Source organism: Gossypium arboreum, chromosome 12, assembly GCF_025698485.1.
Source record: "Gossypium arboreum isolate Shixiya-1 chromosome 12, ASM2569848v2, whole genome shotgun sequence".
In the NCBI taxonomy this organism is placed as follows: domain Eukaryota; kingdom Viridiplantae; phylum Streptophyta; class Magnoliopsida; order Malvales; family Malvaceae; genus Gossypium; species Gossypium arboreum.
This window is the reverse complement of record NC_069081.1, coordinates 113,283,201-113,307,953: the sequence shown is the minus strand read 5'-3', so window position 1 is coordinate 113,307,953 and position 24,753 is coordinate 113,283,201. Positions and strand designations below refer to the sequence as shown.

General features: G+C 31.9%; 3 protein-coding genes across 5 annotated transcripts; all 3 read left to right on the top strand.

Moving 5' to 3' along the window:
• The first annotated feature begins 4,336 nt into the window (after nucleotides 1–4,336).
• Nucleotides 4,337–11,302, top strand: LOC108479362 (uncharacterized). 3 transcript variants are annotated; one of them, XM_017781909.2, is made up of 12 exons: nucleotides 4,337–4,510; nucleotides 4,626–4,760; nucleotides 5,386–5,463; nucleotides 6,385–7,200; nucleotides 7,308–7,562; nucleotides 7,982–8,067; nucleotides 8,225–8,649; nucleotides 8,753–9,428; nucleotides 9,543–9,773; nucleotides 9,852–9,976; nucleotides 10,071–10,351; nucleotides 10,535–11,302. In XM_017781909.2, exons 3-12 carry the CDS (start codon nucleotides 5,461–5,463, stop codon nucleotides 11,156–11,158), a joined length of 3,522 nt encoding a protein of 1,173 aa, XP_017637398.1. In that variant the 5' UTR covers nucleotides 4,337–4,510; nucleotides 4,626–4,760; nucleotides 5,386–5,460; the 3' UTR covers nucleotides 11,159–11,302. The 3 variants fall into 3 exon arrangements, with proteins under 3 accessions (XP_017637398.1, XP_017637396.1, XP_017637397.1); XM_017781907.2 differs by having other exon boundaries at nucleotides 10,523–11,302; XM_017781908.2 differs by lacking the exon at nucleotides 4,626–4,760 and having other exon boundaries at nucleotides 10,523–11,302.
• Nucleotides 11,303–13,688: 2,386 nt separating this feature from the next.
• Nucleotides 13,689–16,852, top strand: LOC108476972 (mitochondrial carnitine/acylcarnitine carrier-like protein). The gene is made up of 5 exons (XM_017779366.2): nucleotides 13,689–13,910; nucleotides 13,997–14,091; nucleotides 14,187–14,258; nucleotides 15,502–15,893; nucleotides 16,104–16,852. The coding sequence occupies exons 4-5, from the start codon at nucleotides 15,502–15,504 to the stop codon at nucleotides 16,603–16,605; spliced, it is 894 nt and encodes a 297-aa protein (XP_017634855.1). The 5' UTR covers nucleotides 13,689–13,910; nucleotides 13,997–14,091; nucleotides 14,187–14,258; the 3' UTR covers nucleotides 16,606–16,852.
• A 3,527-nt stretch (nucleotides 16,853–20,379) lies between these two features.
• On the top strand, nucleotides 20,380–21,367 carry LOC108478707 (abscisic acid receptor PYR1-like). Its single transcript, XM_017781182.2, has one exon. The coding sequence runs from the start codon at nucleotides 20,495–20,497 to the stop codon at nucleotides 21,125–21,127; it is 633 nt and encodes a 210-aa protein (XP_017636671.1). The 5' UTR covers nucleotides 20,380–20,494; the 3' UTR covers nucleotides 21,128–21,367.
• The last annotated feature ends 3,386 nt before the right edge of the window (nucleotides 21,368–24,753 follow it).

Below are 24,753 nucleotides of genomic sequence, written 5' to 3'. Positions count from 1 at the left end.
TATAATAGAGACTAAATTGAAAGAAATTCGAAATTATGATTTTTATGCTGAAAATTTGTTGTTAAAGTTTAAGTTTAGTTAGAATTTGAACAGAAATAAGGTATAAATTGAGGAAGAAAAATGGATGAATTTAGTTAGGACTAAATTGGAATTAAGGCAAAAGTTGGATAGAATTTGAAATATTTAATGTGAAAATTGAATGTTAGTGTATTAATATTTAATTGTTTTAATTTTCGTAGCTAACATTGTCTCGGGAAATCTCGGCTAAGCAAGGAAATGACAAAGACAACGAGAGTTAGCTCAGAAATTACGGTTTGTATTTCTATAATCCGAACTTAATACTTAAATTGTTGGATTTGTTTTGATATGGTTATTTGAATTGGATTGAATATTGATTATATTGAATTGATTTATGAATATATGTGAATGTTTGAATTGAAATGAACATTGATGTGGAAATTGAATAATAAATATTTGTTATATTGAAAAATATATGTAGTTGGAAGTGTGATGAAATTCATAGAAAAATGTAATTATTGTGAAATTGAATATTTATTAGTGAAAAGTGAATGGAATTATATTGAATTGAAAATATATAGTTAATTAATTAAAATATGAATCAATTGAAAACTGAAAAGTGAATTAAATACCCTATTAACTAGTCGGGCTAGTCGGATATAGTTGGCATGTCATAGGATATGGAAGAGTACGGGTTTTTGCTGGCTTACTGATCAGGCACTTATGTGCTAACTATTGTTACTGTTACCGTTATTGTTACCGATTCGGCACTTTGTGTGTCGGATATTGTTACTGTTACTGTTTCAGATTTGTTCCGATGAGGTACTCTGTGTATCGTACTGTTACTGTTATTGTTCCAGATTTGTTCCGATGAGGTACTCTGTGTACCGCACTGCTACTATTATCTATATCTTTTAAACCCGCCAATGAGGCACTATGTGCCGTACTGGTGTGTTTGTTGGATCTATGTATCCGTCTAGGTATGAGTCATGTTAATAGGGGTAAATAAAGGAACTGGAAAGATCGACTGTTATTGAATAATTTAATTGTTACTATATATCTGATTTTTACTGAATGATTGTTACTGGATAACCGATCAATTGATTGATACTGGGTAATTGATTATTATTGAATAATTGATTGTTATTGAATAATTGACTGTTACTGAAAAAAATAATTGTTCTGATTGACTGATTGTTAATGAATATTACTGATTGATTAATTGCTATTGAAAAATAATAAATGATTTTGAATTTAAAGTAAACCAAAACATTGGTTGGAAAGTGAATGTTTGAATACTCATTGAGTTTGAATAGTTCAATATATAAAAATTAATATGTTTTATAATTATTTAAGTGTTTAGATTATAGAAATACCACTGAGTGTATACTCAGCGTACGGTTTGTTTCCGTGCGCAGGTTAAGGTTAGACCGTTGAATCAGCATCCCAAGCCGATCCCGAATTCAATGAGGTAAAGTATGTTGAGTATTGGTAATGGCATGTACCTAGGATGTTTTATAAGAGTCATTTAGGTTGTAAAAGTATTGATAAAATAAGTAAATTATGGTTGGCAATGGTATATAGTATGAATTTGAAATTTGAAAGAAAAATTCGTAATAATTCTAAATTAGTCTCAAATTGATTTTACTGTTCATATTAGACCGCGAGGGCCCATTAAAAGGAAGATATCTTGAAATTATGATGAGTCTGAACGTTTATATTTAATTAATGTTTGTATTGTACTGTATTGACTGGTAATGTCTCGTAACCCTGTTCCGGCAACGGTATGGAGTTAGGGGACGTTACAAAATTATAGGATAAGTTTGTAAAAATAGGACGAAGATAATAGCAGTGTATCACAAAGATAAAAAAGAAAATAAAATACACTAAATTTTATGTGGGAATCCTTTTGAGAAAAGAGATGATTATGTCTATTTATAGGTTTAAAATATTATTCTAATAAAAGTCAAATAGAAATAATGCAATACGATTAAAATACCTAATTCTAAAAAATATCAAATAGAGAAAGTAAACTTCTATACAAATTTTATTTGTACAGCCTATACTCGGGGCCTTTGGCCCTTCATCTTATCTTATCACTTATATTTTATATTTAATAAGAATTTAGATCACACGATTTTTTAAAAAGTTGTATATTTTGATTACATTTAAGGATATGTTCTATTAAGTGTTTGAATTTACCTGTGTTTTTTTTTTACATTGCTTTAATAGGCCAAATGACATAATTAACTCTTGAAACTAAAATTTTCTTATTTGACCCCTATAGCGGGATTCATATGTATGTTAATATTTATAAGTGGCCATTGGAGACCTCTTATCTTCTTGAAAATTGCATCGTCGTGTAAAGATTCATCAAAATCTTCACCTCAAAATTCCCACACGTCAATCATATTATTTTTGTATCTGTAATTAAAAAAAACAATATAAAATGGAAAATATATGACAGCATGCATTATAACATAAAAGTTATGAACTAGTAAAATAATATAAAAATATACTAAATTTATTTAGTAGCGTGGCAAACAAGTGCTACGAAACAAGCCACGTATTGAAGAGAGCAAACCTACTAATCAAGTCATGTTTTACCATTTGCATGAATCATGAATGCATGCTTTTGAATTAACTTCATCTTAAGATGTTCCATAAATTTCTTAATCTCAATTTTTTAAATTTAAGCATCAATTTTAACCCACAATTCTAGTTAATAAGAAAATATACATAGAAATTCCTATCATAAAATTTTTCATTAAATTAGTGTTAAGGGTTAATGAGATAATAATTTAATTGGAAAACATTAATTTATATGATTTTATTTTAAATAATAATTGATATTATTATGATAATATTTCTTAATCTCAATATTCGACGTATAAACCAAATCCAAAGAGGTAGACAAAACTTAGGTCCTTAGATAAAAAGATAAATTGCAATTTTAGGTCCTATTTTTGTTTAGTAAATATTATTTAAAATATTTTAGTTTGACTACCATTATTACCCTAACAACCCTTTTACAAAAGTTTCATGGCTTCGCCGGGTGACATAATCTCATATGTAATATTAATAATCCCAGTGTCCCACCGTTACTCTCTCACGCAAGACAATTCATTCCCGTCCCTTTTTGGAATCTCTCTCTCTTTAATATTTTTTAAATACCAATAATAGTCCATTCCTGATCTTTCTATTCAATTTTAAAACTTTAAAAAGTAATAATACTATAATTTAATACTTATTTTCATATATATATAAAAATCATAAAAGATGTTTTTAAGGCAAAACAAGATAGGAAAAATATCATGTTTTTATGTGTTAATATAATATATATTAGAATATAGCACAACTACAATGCCATTAATAACTTATAAAAGATGGAACGTGGTATTTATTAAAATAGTTGAATATTAAAATTTTATGATTTAGATTCTTTTGGATGGTTAATATGTTTATTTGTGATTAGTGTATAAATAATGATGACGTTAAGATCGGATATTATAGCGAGATAAAAAAATAAACGCATAATATTAAAGATAAACACTAGTCCAAAGATGATGTTAAATATATATATATATATATATATATATATATAAAAATTTATAATAGTATAGTTAAAATATTATTTGTTATTTTATAAAAAGAATAGATACTTAAAATTTTATATAAATTAGGACTCGATTAATAAGGAGATGAACTTAATCGAACTTTTGATAACAATTTATATACTATTAATAATAAATTTATAATTTTTGAATATAACTACAGTTTTATCTGATGATAATATGCAAAATATAGCTAATGAATGATTTTATCTGATGAAAAACCATGTAAGGTATAAAAGTTTTAATATTAAACGTAAATGTAATGACATTTTAGAAATAAAAGAGGTCAAGTTGGGGTCTTCCAGGAAAAGGGAAGTCAAGTTGGGCGTTTGGTGTATCATTTACGGAGCATAACTAGAGGCACGTGTCACTTTTTCGTTGCTTCCTTGTAAAATAATATCTGCCCCCTCCCCCCTTACAGTAAACCAACGCACTCGGTGCACGTTAGCGTCCCATCGGCCCCACGCGTGACGTCCCGGACTTTCCCGTTAACTCAGCTACGATCAAATGCGGGCACTGTTATGTCCATTCACCACTCTTTGCTCTCTACGTGGATAAATTCGTAAAAATGGTCGACACGTGGCATAATCCGTAAGCGTTAATTCTAGAAAATTCTGATTAGATGAGATCAACGGCGTTAAAAACCTAAGAGGAAGTAGGGCCTAGTAATACACCGACATTAGCACCAAATAAAAAAATTATTAAAAAAAATCTAACCTTCTCCTTATTTAAAAGGTAAGCTAATAAGGTAAAATGAAATTGTATTATGTACTATCTTTTTTTTTTTTCTCCTTCATAGAGACTGAAGAAGAGAGCAGAGGAAACGTTGCAAAAAGGGGAGGATATCTATAAAAGGAAGGCAAAGTAGAGAAAAAGAGGTCTTTTTGGAGTTATTTTTTTCGATTTGATTATCTGGGCTGTTGCAAAATTACTTTCATTTATCTCCAAATTTTCATGTACTTGTATTCGTTTTTTTTTTTTTGATGACTTCAGGTTGTTTCATCTGGCTGAGTCTTGTACTTGTTATTTTGGTTTTCTTGATTTTTTATTTGTGATATTGGGAAACCCAAGTTTAAGGACGTGAAGGAACTCTATGGTGGAAGTGAAACTGAGATTTTAAAGCCTAAGGCATGGAATTCCTTTTTACTTGTTCTTTTGTTTGTTGATTCATTGTTCTTGGATAGTAGAATTAGTGATCAAGGCTAATTATTGATAATTTTAGGGCTTTTTAGGTTGGGATTATTGGGTTTGGGATTTTTTCCGCCGATGTATTGCTTTTCTTTGATTTGTTATAAATGCTTGTTGACAATTTAGTATTGCTGAATTTTTTTTTTTGGGTGGGGGGTGGAGGTTCACTTTTATTTATTATTGTCTCTAGTGGAGTGTAAAAATTGGTGGCAAAGATCAAGCAACCATATTTCTTCTTCAAATATGAAATATTCAGTTTATGATGTAAAGATATATATTAGAAGTGTTTGGTGGTTTAGTTCGTGTTGCATTGGTTTTATTGAAACCTAAAAGATTGGCTTTTTTAATACACTAAATTAAAGTGATCAAGAGATATTTTTTGCCCCATGTTTTTTGTTTCTCTTCTGTTCTTACCTCGTGCATTCTCATTAATCAATTCAATGCTTGTCAAAGTATATTGTATTTGCTGTGTCTTCGTGTAATGTGTTAACTTTGTAGCTTTAGCATTGTAATTTTACTTAGTGAATAGATCTTCGTGTTATTTTATTTTTTGATATCTGTACAGGTCTCATCAGTGGTGATAGGAAGTTTGTGTTCAGAAGGGCTTCCTGATGAAGCCGACTGCTTTGCTGCGTTGAATATGGTAAGAAAATTCTTAGTTGTGCAGCATGTTTATTGATTTCTTTTAGTTTTCTCACTACTATGATTCAGTGAACAAAATTCTCCATGCAGATTAAATGCATTGCTTATCTTTAATGCTCGTTTCAAAGGTTTTCTGATAAAGTTTGGCTCTGCCTGCAGTTTTTAGTTGTCTGGTTTTAAGTTGAATGTTTATTTGGTAGAGTAGTAGAAATAGAATCAAGCAAATAACATGGAGACATTACATTGTTTTGCGGTCTCTGTCATTAGGATTGTGTCCTAAGAAGGAACATAGCAATAGTGATACTTTGATAACATTTATGAATTTAGTAGATTTGGTGTCATCTTTCTTGAGTTTCATTTGTGATGCATGGGTTCTTTGAAAATTAATGAAGAATCTATTCCATTTTCTGAAAGGTGTTGCCATAGGTTTTATCATGGTATTTATTTTCCCTTTGCTAAGAAGGGAGAGTTATATGGATTTGAAGTTTCTTCTTCCGGATCTTTATTCCGATGCATGGACACTATTGAAAAGCAATGAACTATCTGTATTCTATATTCTAAATAGAGTTTGCAATCGATTTTATCATGATATTTATCTTCCCCTTGCATTAATATTTAAAATACTGACAATGCAGAAACACATGATATGTGGTTTCCATTTGTACTAAATTTGTTAACCCATGATGAGATATCATTTTTTTATATATATACCATAGAAAAGAACACGTTGAAAAAGTAAAAAACCTTATTAGTTTTGCCTTTATTGTAATTCCTGTGCGACTTTGATATTACTTTGGTTTGTGTGATTCTTGTTAATATAATTCTCGTTCTGTTGTGCTTCATAAATGTCAGGTTTTTCCCCGTTCTATTTTCTTATTACATTTTTTTTCTGTCTTGGTTGTGATACACTATCGCCTATCAGGGATCATTTAATGCTGAAAATGGTTTTGGCGGCACCCAATTGTCAAGCAGGGAACTAGGTTTAAAAGAAGAACCTGGAACATGCAATGTGTGTGTTTCTTCATTTTCACCGTGTGTGTCCAAACAAATGGCATCGACAGCAACAAAGACAAATGAGTTTCTAGGCAAAGCCTGTCAAAAAAAGGATAGTAACCATTACTCTTTTAACGATGCTGATTTGTCATCTCCTCAGATGAATAGAGCATGCAATGATAGACAGCGTACAAGTAGTGAGTCAAGTCATCCTCTCAGTGTATGCTTGAGTCGCGAATCCTTCTCTGATGTTGTAGAGAGTGAAGAAACGTTGAGGGATTGTAACACCTATGAGAGCATCAAGATGAGTACAAAAACAAACCTGCCTTCGGCTTGTGCAAATAATATTGGGCCACTGAAAGCACCAATCTTTCATAATAAATTTGTCCCCAATAAGTTTGAGAAACAAGAGTCGGAATGCCTTGGAGATAATATTTCCTTTGTGTGTGTATCAGACTATGCAAAAACAAAGGCTGCTGACCATACTAGTGATGCAGACAAGAAAAATTTATCTTACAACTCAGCTTCAGTTGATAGTTTCCCTGGGACTGAAAAGGAAGTTAACGGTCAACCTGCTTGTTTTCTAGTTGGTAGTCCTTGTGGTGATGTAGATGATAATCATCCAAGGAGATCAAACAGATCGTCCATTGAATCTTCCCAGGAGATTCTGTATTGTTCAAACAAGTCAGATATGTCAGAAATTTCATCTTTACGAGATTCATGTGCTGGTGCCAGCTCAGCAAAGGTATTCTTGAAATTCCTACTTTTTATGTGGTGAAATTTATTAATGTTTCTTTATATTTTTATCATCTGCTTGGAACTAGAAACTGAAAATTAAATCTTCATTTCCAGAGAGAACATTCCGAGTGTTCTGAGGAACAAGTCCAATCAACTTTTGCCAGAACAGGTTCCATACGGGTTGGCAGTCAGATCGGTGATGGACATAACTATGCTGAATCTATGGAAGTTGATAATAGAACAAATGAAAGAGAGCAAACAGCTGAACTAAAGTCCACTACAGTGGCTAAGGAAATTAATATGGAGGAAACTAATATTGGATCACAGCCTGCTGCTTGTAGTGATGCACCAGACAGCATTGAGTATGAAGTACGTAAAATGCTATTCCAGTTAAAGTCTTATGTTATGCATGCTTACAATAGACCTTTGCATGACTAAATCTACTATTAAATCTTCTAGATGGTCTGAAAAGATGATGAAAAAGCTTTGTATATTGACAACAGGTTTCTTTTGGCTTGACAAAGCATGAGATAGAATATATTTTAATGTTGCCACTTGGATACATATATCTCATTTTAAGAATAGTTGCGTGAGGAAAATTAAGTTTCTTACTGTCCATTAATTATAACGGTGGTACCTTCTAAATGTTGGTTCTCTTTTCTTGGCTTCCAATTATCTTTACAGGCACAAGATCCGTGCAAATGATGAACTTCATTTTCTTTCTTGCTTTATTTTTTCTGTTCAAAAGAGTTGGCGTTTTGTTATTAATTGTTGTATCTGATAATCAGGTCAAAGTTTGTGATATATGCGGTGACATAGGTCGAGAGGAGTTGCTTGCTGTTTGTAGCAACTGCAGTGATGGAGCAGAACACATGTAGGTCTTGCGTTTCTGCCTCTCTCATGCATGCATGCATGCTTGCCTTTTCTTCATATTTTTTATTAGTTGAAATGTATGGTGTTTGTGTATTTATAGTTTCTTCCTTTTATCACGGGACACTTAAATGTTGACATATTCCATTTCCATGAACCAGTTATTGTATGCGTGTGAAGATGGACAGTGTTCCCAAAGGTGATTGGATGTGTGAGGAATGTGTGCTCAGTAAAGAAACTGAGAGGCGAAAACAAGACAAAATGGAGGGAGGAGTTAAGATTTTTAAAAAAACACTTGCTTCAGAATCAGAAACCAAACCTTTGGAGGTCGAGGAAAGTGAAGCACATAAAGTTAGTTCAACTCCTTCGTTTACTTCGAAGAGACCTTCTGGCAGTTTACAAGCAGTTAGAAATAAGGCTTTTGGAGCAGATTTGAAATCACCTACGACATCGAGTTGCAGCAGCAAAGTTTCGATGCATCAATCTGGAGGCCACTCGTCTAGCACTACTCCGGGAACTGTGTGCTCACCTACCGAATTAAGGAGTAAATCACTTAAATTGCCATCACAACATCAGGTGTCAAAGGGTATATTTCACATACACCTTAATGGCAGAAGCTGTGCTTTATTAATTATAATGTCAACCTAGCACATTTACTAACTGAATTATTTTTTATGCTGGTGATGTAGGATTACTTTCCAAGTCCAAATCATTCTCTAATAGGAGCTTAAAAGAAGATGTCCAACTGCTGAAGGAAGGCAGTTGTGGCAATGAAGGCTTGGCTAAAGGAACTACTGCTAATGAGAGTGAGAGGAGGATTCAAACGGTGTCTAAATCTGTGTCATTGAAGAATATGAGCTATACTGTGAATAATAGTAATCACGACACTAAATTACTTCCCAACTCTTCTCGCGTTGAGGATTTGAAGAGATCAAGGCATCCAAAAGGACAGCATCCAAAAGGACAGTCTCCAATTAAGACAGAAAAGAAATTGAAATTATCCAACAGTGATGCACTTGCGGGGGCTGATAAAAGAATTGCTTCTGTCAAAAATGGTTTGGCATGCCCTTCCAGTTCCTTGTGTAATGATTTAGTGGATGTGAAAGGTCATGAAACATCAGATAATTCCTTAAAAACATCTAGTACTTCTGCACAAAAAAGTTTTCTGACTGAAGAGAAAAAGAGAGTTCTTAATGTGAAGCACTGTGTTGAGTACTCTCCAGTAGTACCTGCTATCAGTAAAAAGCATTCCAGTGCTGCTGTGCAGTCTGAACGGCCTTGCCCGAGAGATTCAACTATTTTTGCTTCTGGAGTACCTGTGCCTTCTTGGATTTCTGTTGTTCCACAGCTTGATTCTATATGGCAGTATGGCTTTTATTGCCTTTCTTATTGTTCATTTTGAAATTTGTCAATGACTCCTACCTTCTTAACTGCTCATCTATTCGGTGTCTTAAGCATACCTTCTGACATGTTCTGCAGAGGCAAGTTTGAAATTCAAAGGAGTGGTGGACTTCCATTTGCTTGTGATGGACTGCAAGCACACTTGTCAACTTATGCCTCACATAAAGTTCTTGAAGTAGTGCAGAAACTGCCTCTAAAACTGTCGTTGGAGGAAGCACCTCGATTGAGCATGTGGCCCACTCAATTCATGAAAAGCCATGCCACTGAAGATAATATTGCGCTCTACTTTTTTGCAAAAGAACTTGACAGGTTTGTGGAAATGTTTCTGTGTAGAAGAGCTAATTTTCTTTCAGATAACTCAGGTTATTTTACATGCTTCTTGTGCAGTTACGAAAGAAGCTATAAGAACTTGTTGGACAGGATGATTAAGTATGATTTTAGCCTCAAAGGGAACTTTGGCGGGTTTGAGCTTTTAATATTCCCCTCGAACCTACTTCCAGAAAAATCTCAGTGTAAGAGTTTGATAGTTACATTTCACATGCATCCATATAAACAAAATGAAATTTGCTTTTTCATTGGTGGACTTACAAAGTTTGAACATTGCAGGTTGGAATAACATGCTGTTTTTATGGGGTGTATTTAGAGGAAAGAGGTTTCAGTGCTCAGAACAAATTTCAGCCATGTCTTGCGAGAAATTGTTCCCCCCTGGAAAGTCAAGTGAAAGTTTATCTGCATTGAACTCCAATGCTTTCCCGGACTCAATGACAGTCGCTTCTGGAAAAAAAGCTGAAGTTTGTGAAACCAAAGAATCTTCTTCGGAACAGAAGATGAATGCCCTGGATGTACAAATAGGTAGTCAGCAAGTGGGCATAATCGACTCATCTCAGGTAAAATTTTTTACTCTCTAGTTGTTTTGCTGATAGTGTCCAATTAAAAGGGGGAAATGGTCAGAGAGTGTTATAATGATCTGTCATTGATGAAAGATTGTTGGGGCATCTTACTTTTGCTGTTTTGGTTCCTACCATACCAATTAATATTTGTTTTAATGACTGATATAGTGTTTCATGCAGAGAGAAGAAAGAGAGTCAGGAAAAAGACCTGAAATTGATCTCAACTGTTCTATTCAAGAAAAACAAGAATATTTTGCAGATCATGTGGAGGCTGATGATACTAATGACGGCAAGAGATTAAAGAGTTGTTTTGGTGGAATGGATGTAGATAGGAATAGGATAAAAGATATAATAAATGATAGATGTTCCCTTCCTGTAAATGGCAGAGGCCCTAGCATCTACGGCAATGAAGTGTATGATATGTCGATAGTTCCTCTGGAATCGGATTCAGTAGGTAATAAGTATAGCTGGAAGCACTTGTTGCAGCAGCAAGTTCTTTCAAATGACAGTGGGAAACAGGTAAAGTCAAGAGTTTCAAATCTTGAGCTTGCCCTGGGGGTTGGAAGGAGTCTTTCAGCTCACGGAAATATGCCCCCATCTTTTATGGTGATGAGCAATGGGGATTCACGAGACGAGATCTCCGACACTAGTCCTTCACTTGCTCTTTCCCTTGCATTGCCTTATCCTAAGGCAGGTGGTAGCGGCAGCGGCACCACATTAAAACTTGCTTCAGACATGAAGTTACCCAAGTGCCAAGAGGTGAACACTACACTGTCGCTTTTTGGTGGCTCTTCAGAATCTTAGGTATACAGTTATGGGTGTTTGTAAATAGAGCTCTCAGGACAGTTTTATGATAGTTTCCAAACTTTCTATATAATATGAAAAACATACACAGAAGAAGACTTTCTCACCACTTATATTAATAAATAGTTACACTCAATTAAATTATGAATTTAGCAATCTTTACTTATGTTTTCCATCCAATATCTTAAGCTTAACTAACCCGATGTGGTGCGGTCTCAACAATTAAGAGATGGTAGTACTTCAACTAATAGCCTAGGTTAAAATGAGATGCTTATCATTTTGCTTCACCTAAAATTTGATTTCACAATTGCGTTCGGGCTAGGCATCCGGTTAATTTGTAAATTAATACAGTATATCATTTCTTATTTTTTAAATATTCTTTTTATTACTTATGATTGAATCAAAGTAGTCAAATATTATATTGATATATTATCAATTTTGTCTCCATATGTGTATAATTGTAAATTTTTGATATTTTCAAATATTTTTTACTTATATATTTACAATAATTTCTTTGTTTTTAATGAAATATATATTCATTTTTACGCATAGATATTTATAATTTAACTTTTATTTTTTAAAAAAGAACATTATATATACATGTAAATATATCCAAATAAATACATTTATATGTAAATATAAATTTCAAAATTATTAATTGAATTGAACAATTTAATTGAATAATTATATTTTAAATTCAAATGGAATTATTGAAAAATTAAAATGGTTAAAGATAAAAATAAAAATAAAAGAACATAGATTGATTTAAAATATTAAAATTTTGTACCAACCAGTGCTAGCCAATACATATTAATACAAATCAATATTTGTTGAAATAGTCGAAACTTAGACTAAAATCAAATTTAGACAATTTGGTATTGATTTAGAACTAGAATAGCATGTATCAAGAACAAACGATACCGACTACTATGATCTGAATATCTTAGAATAATTGTAAAAAAAAAAAACAAAATTATTAAAGTTAGATTGGGTGTAATTATATTTTTAATATAAAAATTTAAAAGTATATTTGAATATCACAAATTAATGCAGAAAGTCTAAAATTATTAGAGTTAGATAAGGTGTTATATTTTTAAAAAATGAATTAGAAATAAAATTTGAAAGTAAAAAAATTATAAGAGTAATATTTGATTTGATTCAATTTTCATAAATCATTGATAGTATTATCGGATTAATATCATTTTCCGTTGAAATGTTACATACACAAATAATTATATTTATTTAATATAAAAATAAATGCATGTATTCATTTATTTAAATGTCTACAACTAAATCAAAATTAAAATTTATATATTAAATTACATATTGAATTTTGTATAGATTTGATATTTACCTTTGTTTCAAAATATAAAATTTGAAAGTAATAATAATTATTCTAAGTAATTGAGTAGTCAATTCACAAATTATAAAAAGTTATGTAAATACGATAATATTGATTCATGTACAAAGTGATTGGATGTAATGGCAATACATATTATACTCTTAAGGAAAAAATCTAAGTTTGAACTTTGAAGACAACATTGTTAGAAGGGGAACCATATAACTCGAACATGATTACATGCGTTAAGCGAGCCACGTTGAGGCCAGGGGCCATGGCCCCCAAAGTTTAAATTTTTCAATTTAGTCCTTTGTAAATTTACATTATGACCCTCCCAAAAATGTAAGTAGGTCACTCCAATATTTTTATAGGATTAAAATAATATTAAAAAATTATTGTTGATAAAAACAAAAAGAAAATATTATTGAAGAAGTTAAATTATTCATGATGAATTTTGAATGATATTTTGTTAAATAATAATTTAATATTTATTTAATATTTTACTTAACATAATAATATTTTATAAGTAATATAATAATATATATATAAAAGAAAAGAAAAGATGGAAGACTTTTATCAGCTTTCTTCTTCATATTGGTGCTTAGCAAGAAAAGAAGAAAAATAACTTTTTAATTAATTTTCCTTTAAATTTGAAGTATAAGGTTTGTTTTTGTTCAAACTTTTCATAGATTTTGAATATTTGAAACTTGTTATATATATATATATATATATATGTAGTAATATTTATTTTATTTTATTTTATCAAGTATATTAAAAGTTACTATTAAAGGATATTGATGGAACTTGGAAGCTTATAAAATTAAATGAAATATGTATGTTTTTTGATGGAAAATGATTAAGAGATGGTTTCTAACTTGTTATAATTGTAAAAATAAAACAAAAATAGTTAGATAATGTTACAGTAAGTTTCGGCCAAAATGAAGGGGAGGAAAAAAAATTTTGGTTACTTTGTTTAAAATTATGTCAAATGATAGCTTGTAAAGCAGTGAGTATTTTTATAAAAACGGAATAAAAAATGATTAACTGAGTCAAATGATAGTTATTTTATCTTAATATTTGGAATATTTTTTCTTTTAAATATATTTGTTATATGTTTAAATCAATTGTCATATTAAAATACTATTTTTTAAATTATTTATATATTTAAATCGACTATTAAGCTAAGAGCTCTAATTTGAACTTGATCCCGTATGATTAATATTTCGGCATGAAAAAAAAAAAAAATTGAAAAGGCCAATCACTACAAAGAACCGGTTATTGAGTCGCTTTCCAACACAAAAAAAGTAGACACATATAGGCAGTTGGTCATCCAAGGCCAAAACCAGCAATATCACTTTGTAGTCTCAGTTCAGTGTGTTTTAGGAGCTAACCAGATTTGCTTCACCCTTCTCTGTAAGTCCCCAACCCCAACCACTCTCTTCTGGATTTCGATTTAATATCACCCAATGATCCGTTTCACGTTTTCCTTTTATTCCTAGATTCTCTCATCAATCTCTCACCTCTCCAAACTCCATTCAAATTAAACCCAAAAAGAAGACCAACTTTTTAGGGAATGCTCTGTCACTTTATGATGGTATTTTCCTCTGTTTCTGTTTTTTGGATCATTTGTCAACCTTACAGAAATGTTCTTGGATCTGATTAATGAGTTTCTTATTATTTTTTCATCAGATTTGATCACTTGGTTTGGGACTTGAACTCTCTCCAGAATTTGGTTCTTTTCCATTGTGTTGTGTTTTCAAGGTAAGATTCCTTTTTCATGTCGAATGTAAATGTATCAGTCATTTGGATTTCTCATGGGACCCTGTTTTAGTATTCAATTTATTTTCCCTACACTTGTTCAACTCAATTGTGTCTGTAAATCATCATCTATCTGTCATGTTCGTTTTCGAGTTCCAATATTTTGGGGTTGGTTACTTCAATTGAAGTGCGTGATCTTATGTTTTTATATAAAACCCAGGTCTAAAATGGCGTAAAAGATTGAACTTTGGGCTTGTCCTAGAACCCTGTGATTGTTTAGTGTACCTTTTTTTTTAAAGGATGTGCTCTGAGGACCTATATTTGATTCTATTTTCTTTCCGATGTAACTGATATCTTGCCTAACTCTCCTTTCCTTTTCTTATTGCTTCCTAAATGTGATATTGTGTAAATGTTTTTTTTTCCTTCTTAAATTATCATTTTGCAGTTTAGAGCTTTAGATTTCAATGCTTTGTTTGTGGTTTTTAGTTCTTCAGTTTCTTAACCCTATGCTTGAGGTTCTTTACCTTTTCTTATTATTTTATAATGTTAATATCTTTGTTCAATACTGTCTTCTATGTTGAACTGTTCTTGCAATCGAATTATTGAACCACAATATTAGAAGCTTACACCATTTATAAATTTAAAACAACTGGTTGTGGCTATTTTATAAATTTACACCATGTTTAATGTTTCCTATACTATCAACTATTGTCATATCTTTAGCTCAAATCAGTTCTTTGCTCACTTTCTGAAGCCAAAGTGATTTATGCATAAAGTTTCAAGGCTAATTGCATTTTTAAGAAAGAGAATGCCCACTAAATATCAGTTATGGGTTAATTTCCTAGCCTAAGCTGTTGACTAGCTGCTAATTGTTCTTTTCTCCTTATCTCCATTTCACTTAAAAAAGTTAATGTACTACTGATGTTTCGATCTACCTCCTTTGGAACCTTGTGGTAGACTAACCTGATTTTATTACCATAAACATGCATACCGATTTGTGCTTTGGCTTTATTATATCTGCCAATGAGAACCAAAGCATATATGTTGTTGTATTATAAGCGATGGCTGCAGTTATAGTGAAAAGGGTTGTGAGTAAAGACCATGCATTAATGCATTCTCACCTGTACAGATATAAGATTGATATCAGAGATATGAATTCATTCTCAGGGAGGAATAGCTTTCCATTTAATGTATCCAATGCTGCTTGAGTAAATTAATTGTTTTACTACACACTCAACTTCTGCAGATGGGAGATGTAGCTAAGGACCTAATTTCTGGAACTGTTGGAGGAGCATCGCAGTTGATAGTTGGGCACCCTTTTGATACCATCAAGGTTAAGCTTCAAAGCCAGTCTGCTCCACTCCCTGGGCAGCCACCGAAATATGCTGGTGCTATGGATGCTGTCAGGCAGACGTTAGCTGCTGAAGGTCCAAGGGGATTGTATAAGGGTATGGGGGCTCCACTGGCTACTGTTGCAGGCCTTAATGCCGTCCTCTTTATGGTGAGAGGGCAAATGGAGGCATTGTTGAGATCAGAGTCTGGTGACTCCCTCACAGTTAACCAACAGATAGTAGCAGGGGCTGGGGCTGGAGTTGCTGTTTCATTCCTAGCTTGCCCCACCGAGTTGATCAAATGCAGGTTGGCATCATGGCTTTTCATATTCCTTTTCCTACCAAATTATAGTTACAGTACCAATTTTGTCGACCAACCATTGTGCACAACGTGGATGTATCAAGTGCTGATGAGTTTTTAAAATAATTTTCTCACCTTGTCATTTGAATGGATAACTATCAACTCATAAATTCTTTGGACATAATATTTACTTCTTGGATCTTATGGTGAAAGCAGATTACAGGCCCAGAGTGCATTGGCACATTCTGGCTCAGCTAGTGTGGCAGTGAAGTATGGAGGGCCAATGGATGTAGCTAGGCATGTTCTCAGATCAGAGGGTGGCGTAAGGGGGCTCTTCAAGGGATTGGTTCCCACCTTGGCTCGCGAGGTTCCAGGAAATGCTGCTATGTTTGGTGTGTATGAAGCACTGAAGCAGTACATGGCTGAAGGACCAGACACTAGTAAATTAGGAAGAGGGTCTTTGATCGTGGCAGGAGGCTTGGCCGGAGCTTCATTCTGGATCTTTGTTTACCCAGTTGATGTCATCAAGAGTGTGGTCCAGGTGGATGACTACAGAAACCCCAAGTACACTGGCTCCATGAATGCATTTAATAGGATATTAGCCTCAGAAGGGGTGAAAGGCCTATTCAAAGGGTTCGGCCCTGCCATGGCACGAAGCATGCCCGCGAACGCAGCATGTTTCTTGGCATTCGAAGTATCAAGGTCTGCTTTGGGCTAAATCAATTGCTGTTGCACTCTGATTCCGATTAAAAGTTTACTGTTGTTTTTATTGAAGCCATTTTATGTGTGGATTAATCGTGATGTTCGAATGAAGTTTTGGCAATATAATGACAGCCGACGACAGGATCTCCATTCTTCAAGATTGCTGTAACTTCCATTTGATTGTATGTACGGAAGAAAAACATTTTTGTTTCATCAAACGCCCATATTTCTGTTTTTCATCAAGAGATTTTGCAGATAGATAATCATGTTGAATGCAAACAGGATCAAAAGCAAAGTTTAAGCATCTCAAATGAAAATTCAGTTTTTAGAAGGAAAGAAAGAGCAGTTTTTCTTTTTCAACAAAGAAATTCATTGATAAGTAAATTTTAAAGGAAAGGAGCACAAAAGCTCCGCTACTTTTGGAAATAAAAACCGAAAAGTTGCATATTAAGAGAGATGAATGTTTGATTGGAAGTCAGACTACACCGGCTCGAGGGGATTTATTATTCTGAATAAAACTCCTTTGAAATGAAAAAATGACTAGATTCAGAAAACGAGAAGAGAGCGACGAAGGGCTGTTGGCAACTGGTTGACCGAGCAGACCTCGATGACGAATAGAGGGAAGTAAAAGGAACAAAAAGAAAGGGATGAAAAGAAACAAGGTAGAGGAGAAAGGTAGAGGGGAGGTGGGTGATGGCTACTGGGGTGGCAACTGGACAGCTAGTTCCAACCTAAACTATCGCACAGGCAAAGCTTACAGACTAATCCTGCAACCTTGAGGATGAGGTGAACACTTTTAGCCAATGGATCAAATGTTGGGTTTCTCTTTTCTATAAAGAAAAATATTTTGATCCAGTTCAAAAGTTAATTATACTAAAATTAATTTTGATGAAAAATACTAAAATTGATTGACTGAAGTTTATTATTAGAATTATTTGATAATGACAGAATTAGAAACAATTATTGATGATTGATTAAAGTGATGCTTCTCTACTTAATTTCTTTAACTTTTAGTATTATAAGTAATTTCCTTTCATCTTTCTCCTCTCTAAGACAATGGAGTTTGTAATGTTTTAATTGCAATCTGTACCATGTGTAATATATATTAACTATTGTTTTATTATTTTTATTAATGAAACTATCTTTATTATTATTATTATTATTATTATTATTAATTAAAAATCAGCTCAGTTTAACCTAAAAAACAAATTTCTTTCTTCAAAAAAATATAAAAATAAAACAAATTACTCAACAATTGGCACAATAGTTAATTCCAACCAACAAAAGGGTTTTTCTTATTTATTATTATAATTTTTTTGACAAACGTGGTGTGAAACCAATAATACAAAGCTTAAATTCCTTCACCAAAAAAAAAAAAAAAAAACAAATAATTTAAGTGAGTAATGGAAAAAATCAACATCAATGTCTCACCGGCATGCATCAAAATCTCATCTCACATGCTCCTTTTTACCTTCTCAAACGACAGTCACTAGAAAAGGGAATGGGCATTGGGCAATGTTGAAAAGGGGAAACAACTAGTCATGGGAGGAAAGACTGATTCGATGCTTTGATGTCAATGGAAAGTAACTTTTACCATAAAACTTACTCCCTCTCTATTGCTCTGCCAAAAACAAACAAATGCTCGCTCTTCTAAGTTTTGTATTCTTCCATTTGAGACCATCAATTTCACCCCCTCTAAATCACAATCACTTCAATATCTTTTAAATACATTTTTTAACCAGAAATATACTTTTTTTCATTTAAAATATTTACTATAATTTAATTTCTTTTTTATGAGGTGTAGTAAAATTAAAAATAACTGTAACAATAAAATTAAGTATTAAAATAGTTACATTTATATTTTGATTTAAATGCAATTGTGATAATTATTTATATAATTTATGGAAAGAATAATTATCATAGAGGTTAATCTATTAAACGAGGCTCATCTGACTGTTTTAAATTAGTCCGATTCTACTTCAAATTTTGATGGTTCAATGAAGCGGTAAATTAAGGCTACCTTGTAATCTATTAGGAAAAATAATATTAGAAAATATATAATCTAATAATATTTGATTTTGTAATCTTGAGAATCATATAAATCCTTTAATTGTAGATCTATTTTTATCTCATTCGTCTATGTAAAGTTAGTTGCATCGTTGGATTTGGAGAGCTCAACTAAAAATAGAGAACCTCTCCTTATTTACAATAATTCATTGTATTCTATTATTTGAGTTAAAAGAATATATTAAATGTTTTGTTTTTATGTGATTATTATATTTATTTGAGGTTTTTTTTTTTTTGTCTTTGAATTACTCTAGTTAATTTTAACAAAATTCTCATTTTACGAGAATTAAATTAATTTAAACATATTTGAATAAAAAAATTAACTAAACTTACTAGCCCGTAATGCTACTGCACTCTCCCAAGCTTTAAACTCTGTCCAACATTTTAAAGTAGAGTGATATTAAAAATATTTCGTTCGTGTGCTGCCAAATACACTGCCATGTTAATGAAAGTTCTTCCATCGCATTGAAAATGTGATTGCAGGATCAATAAAATGGATAATGGAAGGTATCAAATTAGAGGTGATCATGGGCCGGGCCGGGTTCGGGCCGGGCCCAAGTAAAATTTTAGGCCCGTCTACTAGGCCCGGGCCCGGCCCGAAATATGGGCCTAAAATTTTACCCAAGCCCAACCGAAATAAAATTACTAAGCCTGAGCCCGCCCGGCCCGACCCATATTAATTTTTTTTCCTTATTTTATTAAATAAAAAATTTAAAAATATAATAAATCAAATATATTTAAAAACATAAAAATAAATATTAAAACAAATAAAAATAATACTAAAACAATTCTTAAAACAATACACAAATTAACAATATAATAAAAATAGTTATATTAAAATTTAAAATAATTAAAATAAAAACAAAAATATATTAATATATAATTCGGGCCGGCCGGGCCCGGCCAAAAACTCTTACTGAGGCCCGGCCCGTTTTTAAACGGGCCTCGTTTTTTTGCCCAAACCCATTTTTCGGGCCTATATTTTTACCCAAACCCTCCCATTTTTCGGGCGGGCCTTCGGGCCGGGCCGGGCCGCCCAGCCCATGATCAGCTCTAGTATCAAACCTTGAAAAATTCATCATTAAAAAATTAGTAAATTTTAATCTTTTGAGGGTAAATGTAAACTTTGTATTTATATTTCAAAATAGTAGTAAAATTTTAAATTATATATAAACTTTAATTTAATATTTAATTGATACATAAATTTTTTGATATTTTTATGTCTATTTTTTTTTATCCATGTTCAAGGTTCAGAATTATCCTCCCAACAATATCGTATCTAAGGTTCGAACATGCATCCTTTCTCTAGGAGTACAAGATTTCTTATTGTTGCACCCAACCACTATTGATAATTTAGTCCATAAGCTTTAATTTGACATAATTATATATATAATTTTAATTTTGATTAAATATATATATATATATATATAAAAGTTTTATTTTAATTCAATTGTACACGTAAAAAAAATATGTATCAATTTATTTTTATTAAATAAATATAATTATTTATATATATAATATATAAATATAAATTTTATGATATATCATAAATTAAAAATTAAATTAATTAAAATTCATATATAAAACAACATATTAAATAAAAATGAATGCGTAATTTTAAGATGTGTTGGTGTTGATAATATAATGACCGACATGATTTTGAACTCTAGTGTTGCCCAAAGTTGATGTATGAAGCAACCAACATGAACCCCCCTTCACCTGCCTGCTTGGCGCTTTCACTGCCACCCCTCATTTTAACTCCCTCCATCTTTCCCTATCATCGATTCCCTTATAACCCCCTAATAAACCCCACGCCTTATCTTCGTCTTTCCTTTTCAATGGCAGTCTCAAAACCCGCTCCTTTCTCTTCCTTCTCCCAAACCACCACTCACCACCTCACCCTTCCCCCCGGCATATCCCACGACGAGTTCCACGACTTAATCCCTTCCATAACCCAGTTGCACAACTACTCAGTTGGTCCCGGAAAATGCTCTTCCTTACTAGCCAAACGTATCAGCGCCCCACACGACCTTGTCTGGTCCATCGTCCGCCGTTTTGACAAACCCCAAGCTTACAAACATTTCATCCGAAGCTGTGCCGTTGAACAAGGTTCGCAAATGGTGGTGGGGTGCACGCGTAAGGTCAACGTGATCTCCGGCTTACCTGCTGATACCAGCACCGAGAGACTGGATATTTTAGACGACGAACGACGGGTCACCGGGTTTAGTATCATTGGAGGGGAGCACCGATTGAGGAATTACCGGTCTGTGACGACTGTACACGGTTTCAATCGTAACGGGAGGATCTGGACCGTCGTTTTGGAATCTTACGTTGTCGATGTTCCGGAAGGTAATACGGAGGAAGACACGCGGCTGTTCGCCAATACCGTTGTGAAGTTGAACTTGCAAAAGCTAGCGTCTGTTACCGAACGGTTAGCGCGTGATGATGATAATGACGGTAATAATTCATAGTTGACGTTAAAAAAAAAACACACGAGGGAAAATATATGTACATATTAAAATGAAAATTTATCTCTTTTCCTTTTTCGGTGAGTTTTTGTGAGTAATTTAAGTTCATAATAAGTTGTCTTTTCTTTTGTTTCATTTCTCCAATTTTAATGCATCTCCTTTCTGAATTTGGATCAATATGATCCATTGTAAGGGCGTTTTGAGTGAGTTTATATATATATTATAGTTTTTATTTTACAACAATGACTTGTCTTATTTCATATAATGAATATATATTTAGTCAAATTTGTGAAAAAGTTAGTGATTTAAGCAGTTTTTTACATTTTTAGTAAAAAAAATTCTCTTTTAGTATTGTTAACATCTAAATATTTAACCAACAAACCAAACATTTGATATAAAATAATTTTTAAAAATGCTTTTTACAGTACGTCTTATATTTCCTTAAACAATGTAAAAGACTGCCTACATTATTAATTTTTTTTTTAAAAAAAACGACATTTTCCACTAATTTCACCAATATATTTAATTTTAGTACTAGTTAGGACCAGTCATAGCAATTCTGACTTTCAAGTATTGTTTTCACTTTTCAATTATAAGTATTGAATGTTAGCAGTAAAGTGGGGATTAAATAAGCAATGGTTGGCTAAGAATCTCCCTTTATTTTATGAATTAAGACGAGAGCTGTCTTGTTATATACGTCACCTCCCTCCACCCAAATCCACTATCCGAATATGTGCTTTAGGGTTTAGATTTTCCTCCTCAAATGCATATATTCCGTTGTATGTATATCACCCAAAAAACTGAACAGACCAAAGAAGAAGGTTGGGAAAAAGTAAGATAATAATATGTTGTTGTAATAGAACAGTTAGGGAGGGTAGGTAAAGTAAGGTGTACTTTTTTAGAAGGTTGAAAAATAGAGAAAAAGGAAGGGACGGTTGGTTGTAACTTCGCACTTAGTACAGCCACATATTCTATTTTAAACTATATAATAAAAAGGTTGCCTTTGACCCTACATTATTTCTTTAAATGATGTATTGTTAACCGTCGGATCAGAATCATACACAATCCATTAACTACATATCAATGATGTTTCATTGTCATGGGTGGGGTTTTTGTTGCCATCATAGTTTAGTTTATGATGCCTTTTTATATGCTTGTGCATTTGTTCATTATATTTTGTATTTGGGCTATGACTATTTAACTAAAACTGTCGTGGCCTCTATGTTGTTGCTGAATTTCAATTTTCAGTTATTTTGGTTGGAATTTATCAATAACAAATTATGTGAATATATTTTATGAAATTATTTATAATCTTTTTTCACCCTTAGATACAAAGATAAATATATTTTATACAATTCACATTCTCCTACAATCTAGATAATTCACATTCTCTTACTCTTACAACAATATGAATGCTAATTAAATATAACTCAATTGACACATAGTTAATTTTTTAATCCACCAAATTAAGGCTATTTTTTTTATTGATGGAAAGAGATTTGGTTTTTTTTTATAAAAATGACCTAATTTTTTTATTTACAAAAATGACTTACCTTTTCAATTAAGTACATCAATGATCTAAAATGAACAGTGAAAATGAGTAGTACCAATCTATTTGGCGTTGTCACCCTGCCACGTCAGCTAATAATTGACCTAATTGTTTAAAAAATCAATTTTTGGTGGTGCCAATGTATTTGGCATCACCAGTATAAATACCCCATCCACACGCCCAATAATTTGGCACCACCCAAAGATTTATTTTCTCCCCACAAAATACACGTAATACAAGTATTGGAGGGAGTATATATACTGGTGACGTCAAATACATTGGCACAAAAAAAAATGATTTTTTAGACAATTGAGTCGATCATTGGCTGACGTGGCAAGGTAGTGATGCCAAATAAATTAGCACCGCTTATTTTCACCGTTTATTTTAGGTCATTTATATACTTAATTGAAAAGTTAGGTTATTTTTTGTAAATAAAAAAATTAGGTATTTTCATTAAAAAGGTTTTTTTTTTTAAATCAAGATAAGAAACGGAAGGAAGGGAAGGGGTTGACTCCAACGATCATTAATGAGATTTGAGTTGAACTGAAATCAGCTTTGTGTTAGTGCATTCAATTGCCGGCACCTAAATTTTACCTAATCTGCTCCAATAGCGAAGCAATGTCTGCCCTCAACTGGTTTTGTTTTTATTTTCCTTAACTATTTAAAATATTTTTATAAGGTTTAATTTTGCTTTAAGTCTCTGTTCTCTTTTTATTTTTATAATTTAGTCCTTTTACTTTTACTTCAAGGAATTTAGTCCCTATACTTTTCAGATTTAAAATACAAGTTCAATTATTAACATTGTTAAATATTTTTGTTAAATTTAAGTTTATTACAATACTTTTTTAATTATAAGGCTACCAAGTGAGATTTTTTTAATTCAAAATGTCTAACAAATTTACAAAAATATATTTAAGCATGTCAACGATTGGAGTTTTGAAATCTGAAACATAAAGGAACTAAATTCAGGGAAATAAAAATATAATAACTAAATTTTAAATTTATTAAAAGTATAGGGACTTATGACAAATTTGAGCCATTTTCTAATATTCAAAGCCGTCCTTTAATATCTGGATGTGATGAGTGAACTGAGGCATGTTCCTTACATCTACTTCAATGGTTTTTTGTCTTTGATTATTGAGTCTGGGTGAGCGTAGGGGTGACTACTTTAAGGTCGGTTTGTTAATTAATGTCATATTTATTAGTTTATGTATACGTACAACACCATCTTCGGAGCCTAGAAGTTCAATGATTGGCTGTTTTACTTCCTTTCCTTTTTATCGGTAAAACAGCTTCAATTCCTCTCGATTTTGAATAAATTATTTTTTATAAAAATTTGAAGTAGTTTAATTTTATTAATTTTGAAGATAAATAATTAAAGGATAGTCGATCACCACATTAATATGTTCCATTAATTGTATATAATTTTAATTAGTATAATAATAAATTTAGTTCTCAAAGTCAACATATTATATCAATTTGATCTTGATTTAATAAATTTAGCTCACAATATTTTTGTGATGGTGTAAATGTTAAAGTTTAATTTGTTGATTTTTAGAATAAAAACCAATTTGATAAAATATATAAATATTAATGGCTAAATTTATTATTATACCAATCAAAATTATGTACAATTGACAAAAACTGTTCATATAATGATGATTGTCTTTAGTTACTTTTGAAATTAATTTTTTTAAATTACTTCAAATTTTGTTTAGACAATGTTTGAAAAGTTATATGATAATTGCTTGTAATTATATAAGGATGACATTTTGGAACATATATACTAATGTGGTGATCGACTATCATATGGTTAGATAATCCATACTAAAGGTTAGATCAAACTAGTTTGTTACATGTTTCATAACTTCAATTATAAGTGGAATTAAGATGATCCATACTTTGAAGAGATCCTGATAATCTTGATGATGAACTCAATTAAGGGCCAACAAATGATAATAAGGAGTATATGATAAATATTAAAGAAGGCAAACTCAACAAATATGTGTTGGGACAATTAGATAAAATTGTATATGATGTTTATTTTCTTTTAATTTTTATTAGTAATCGTATTATTAAT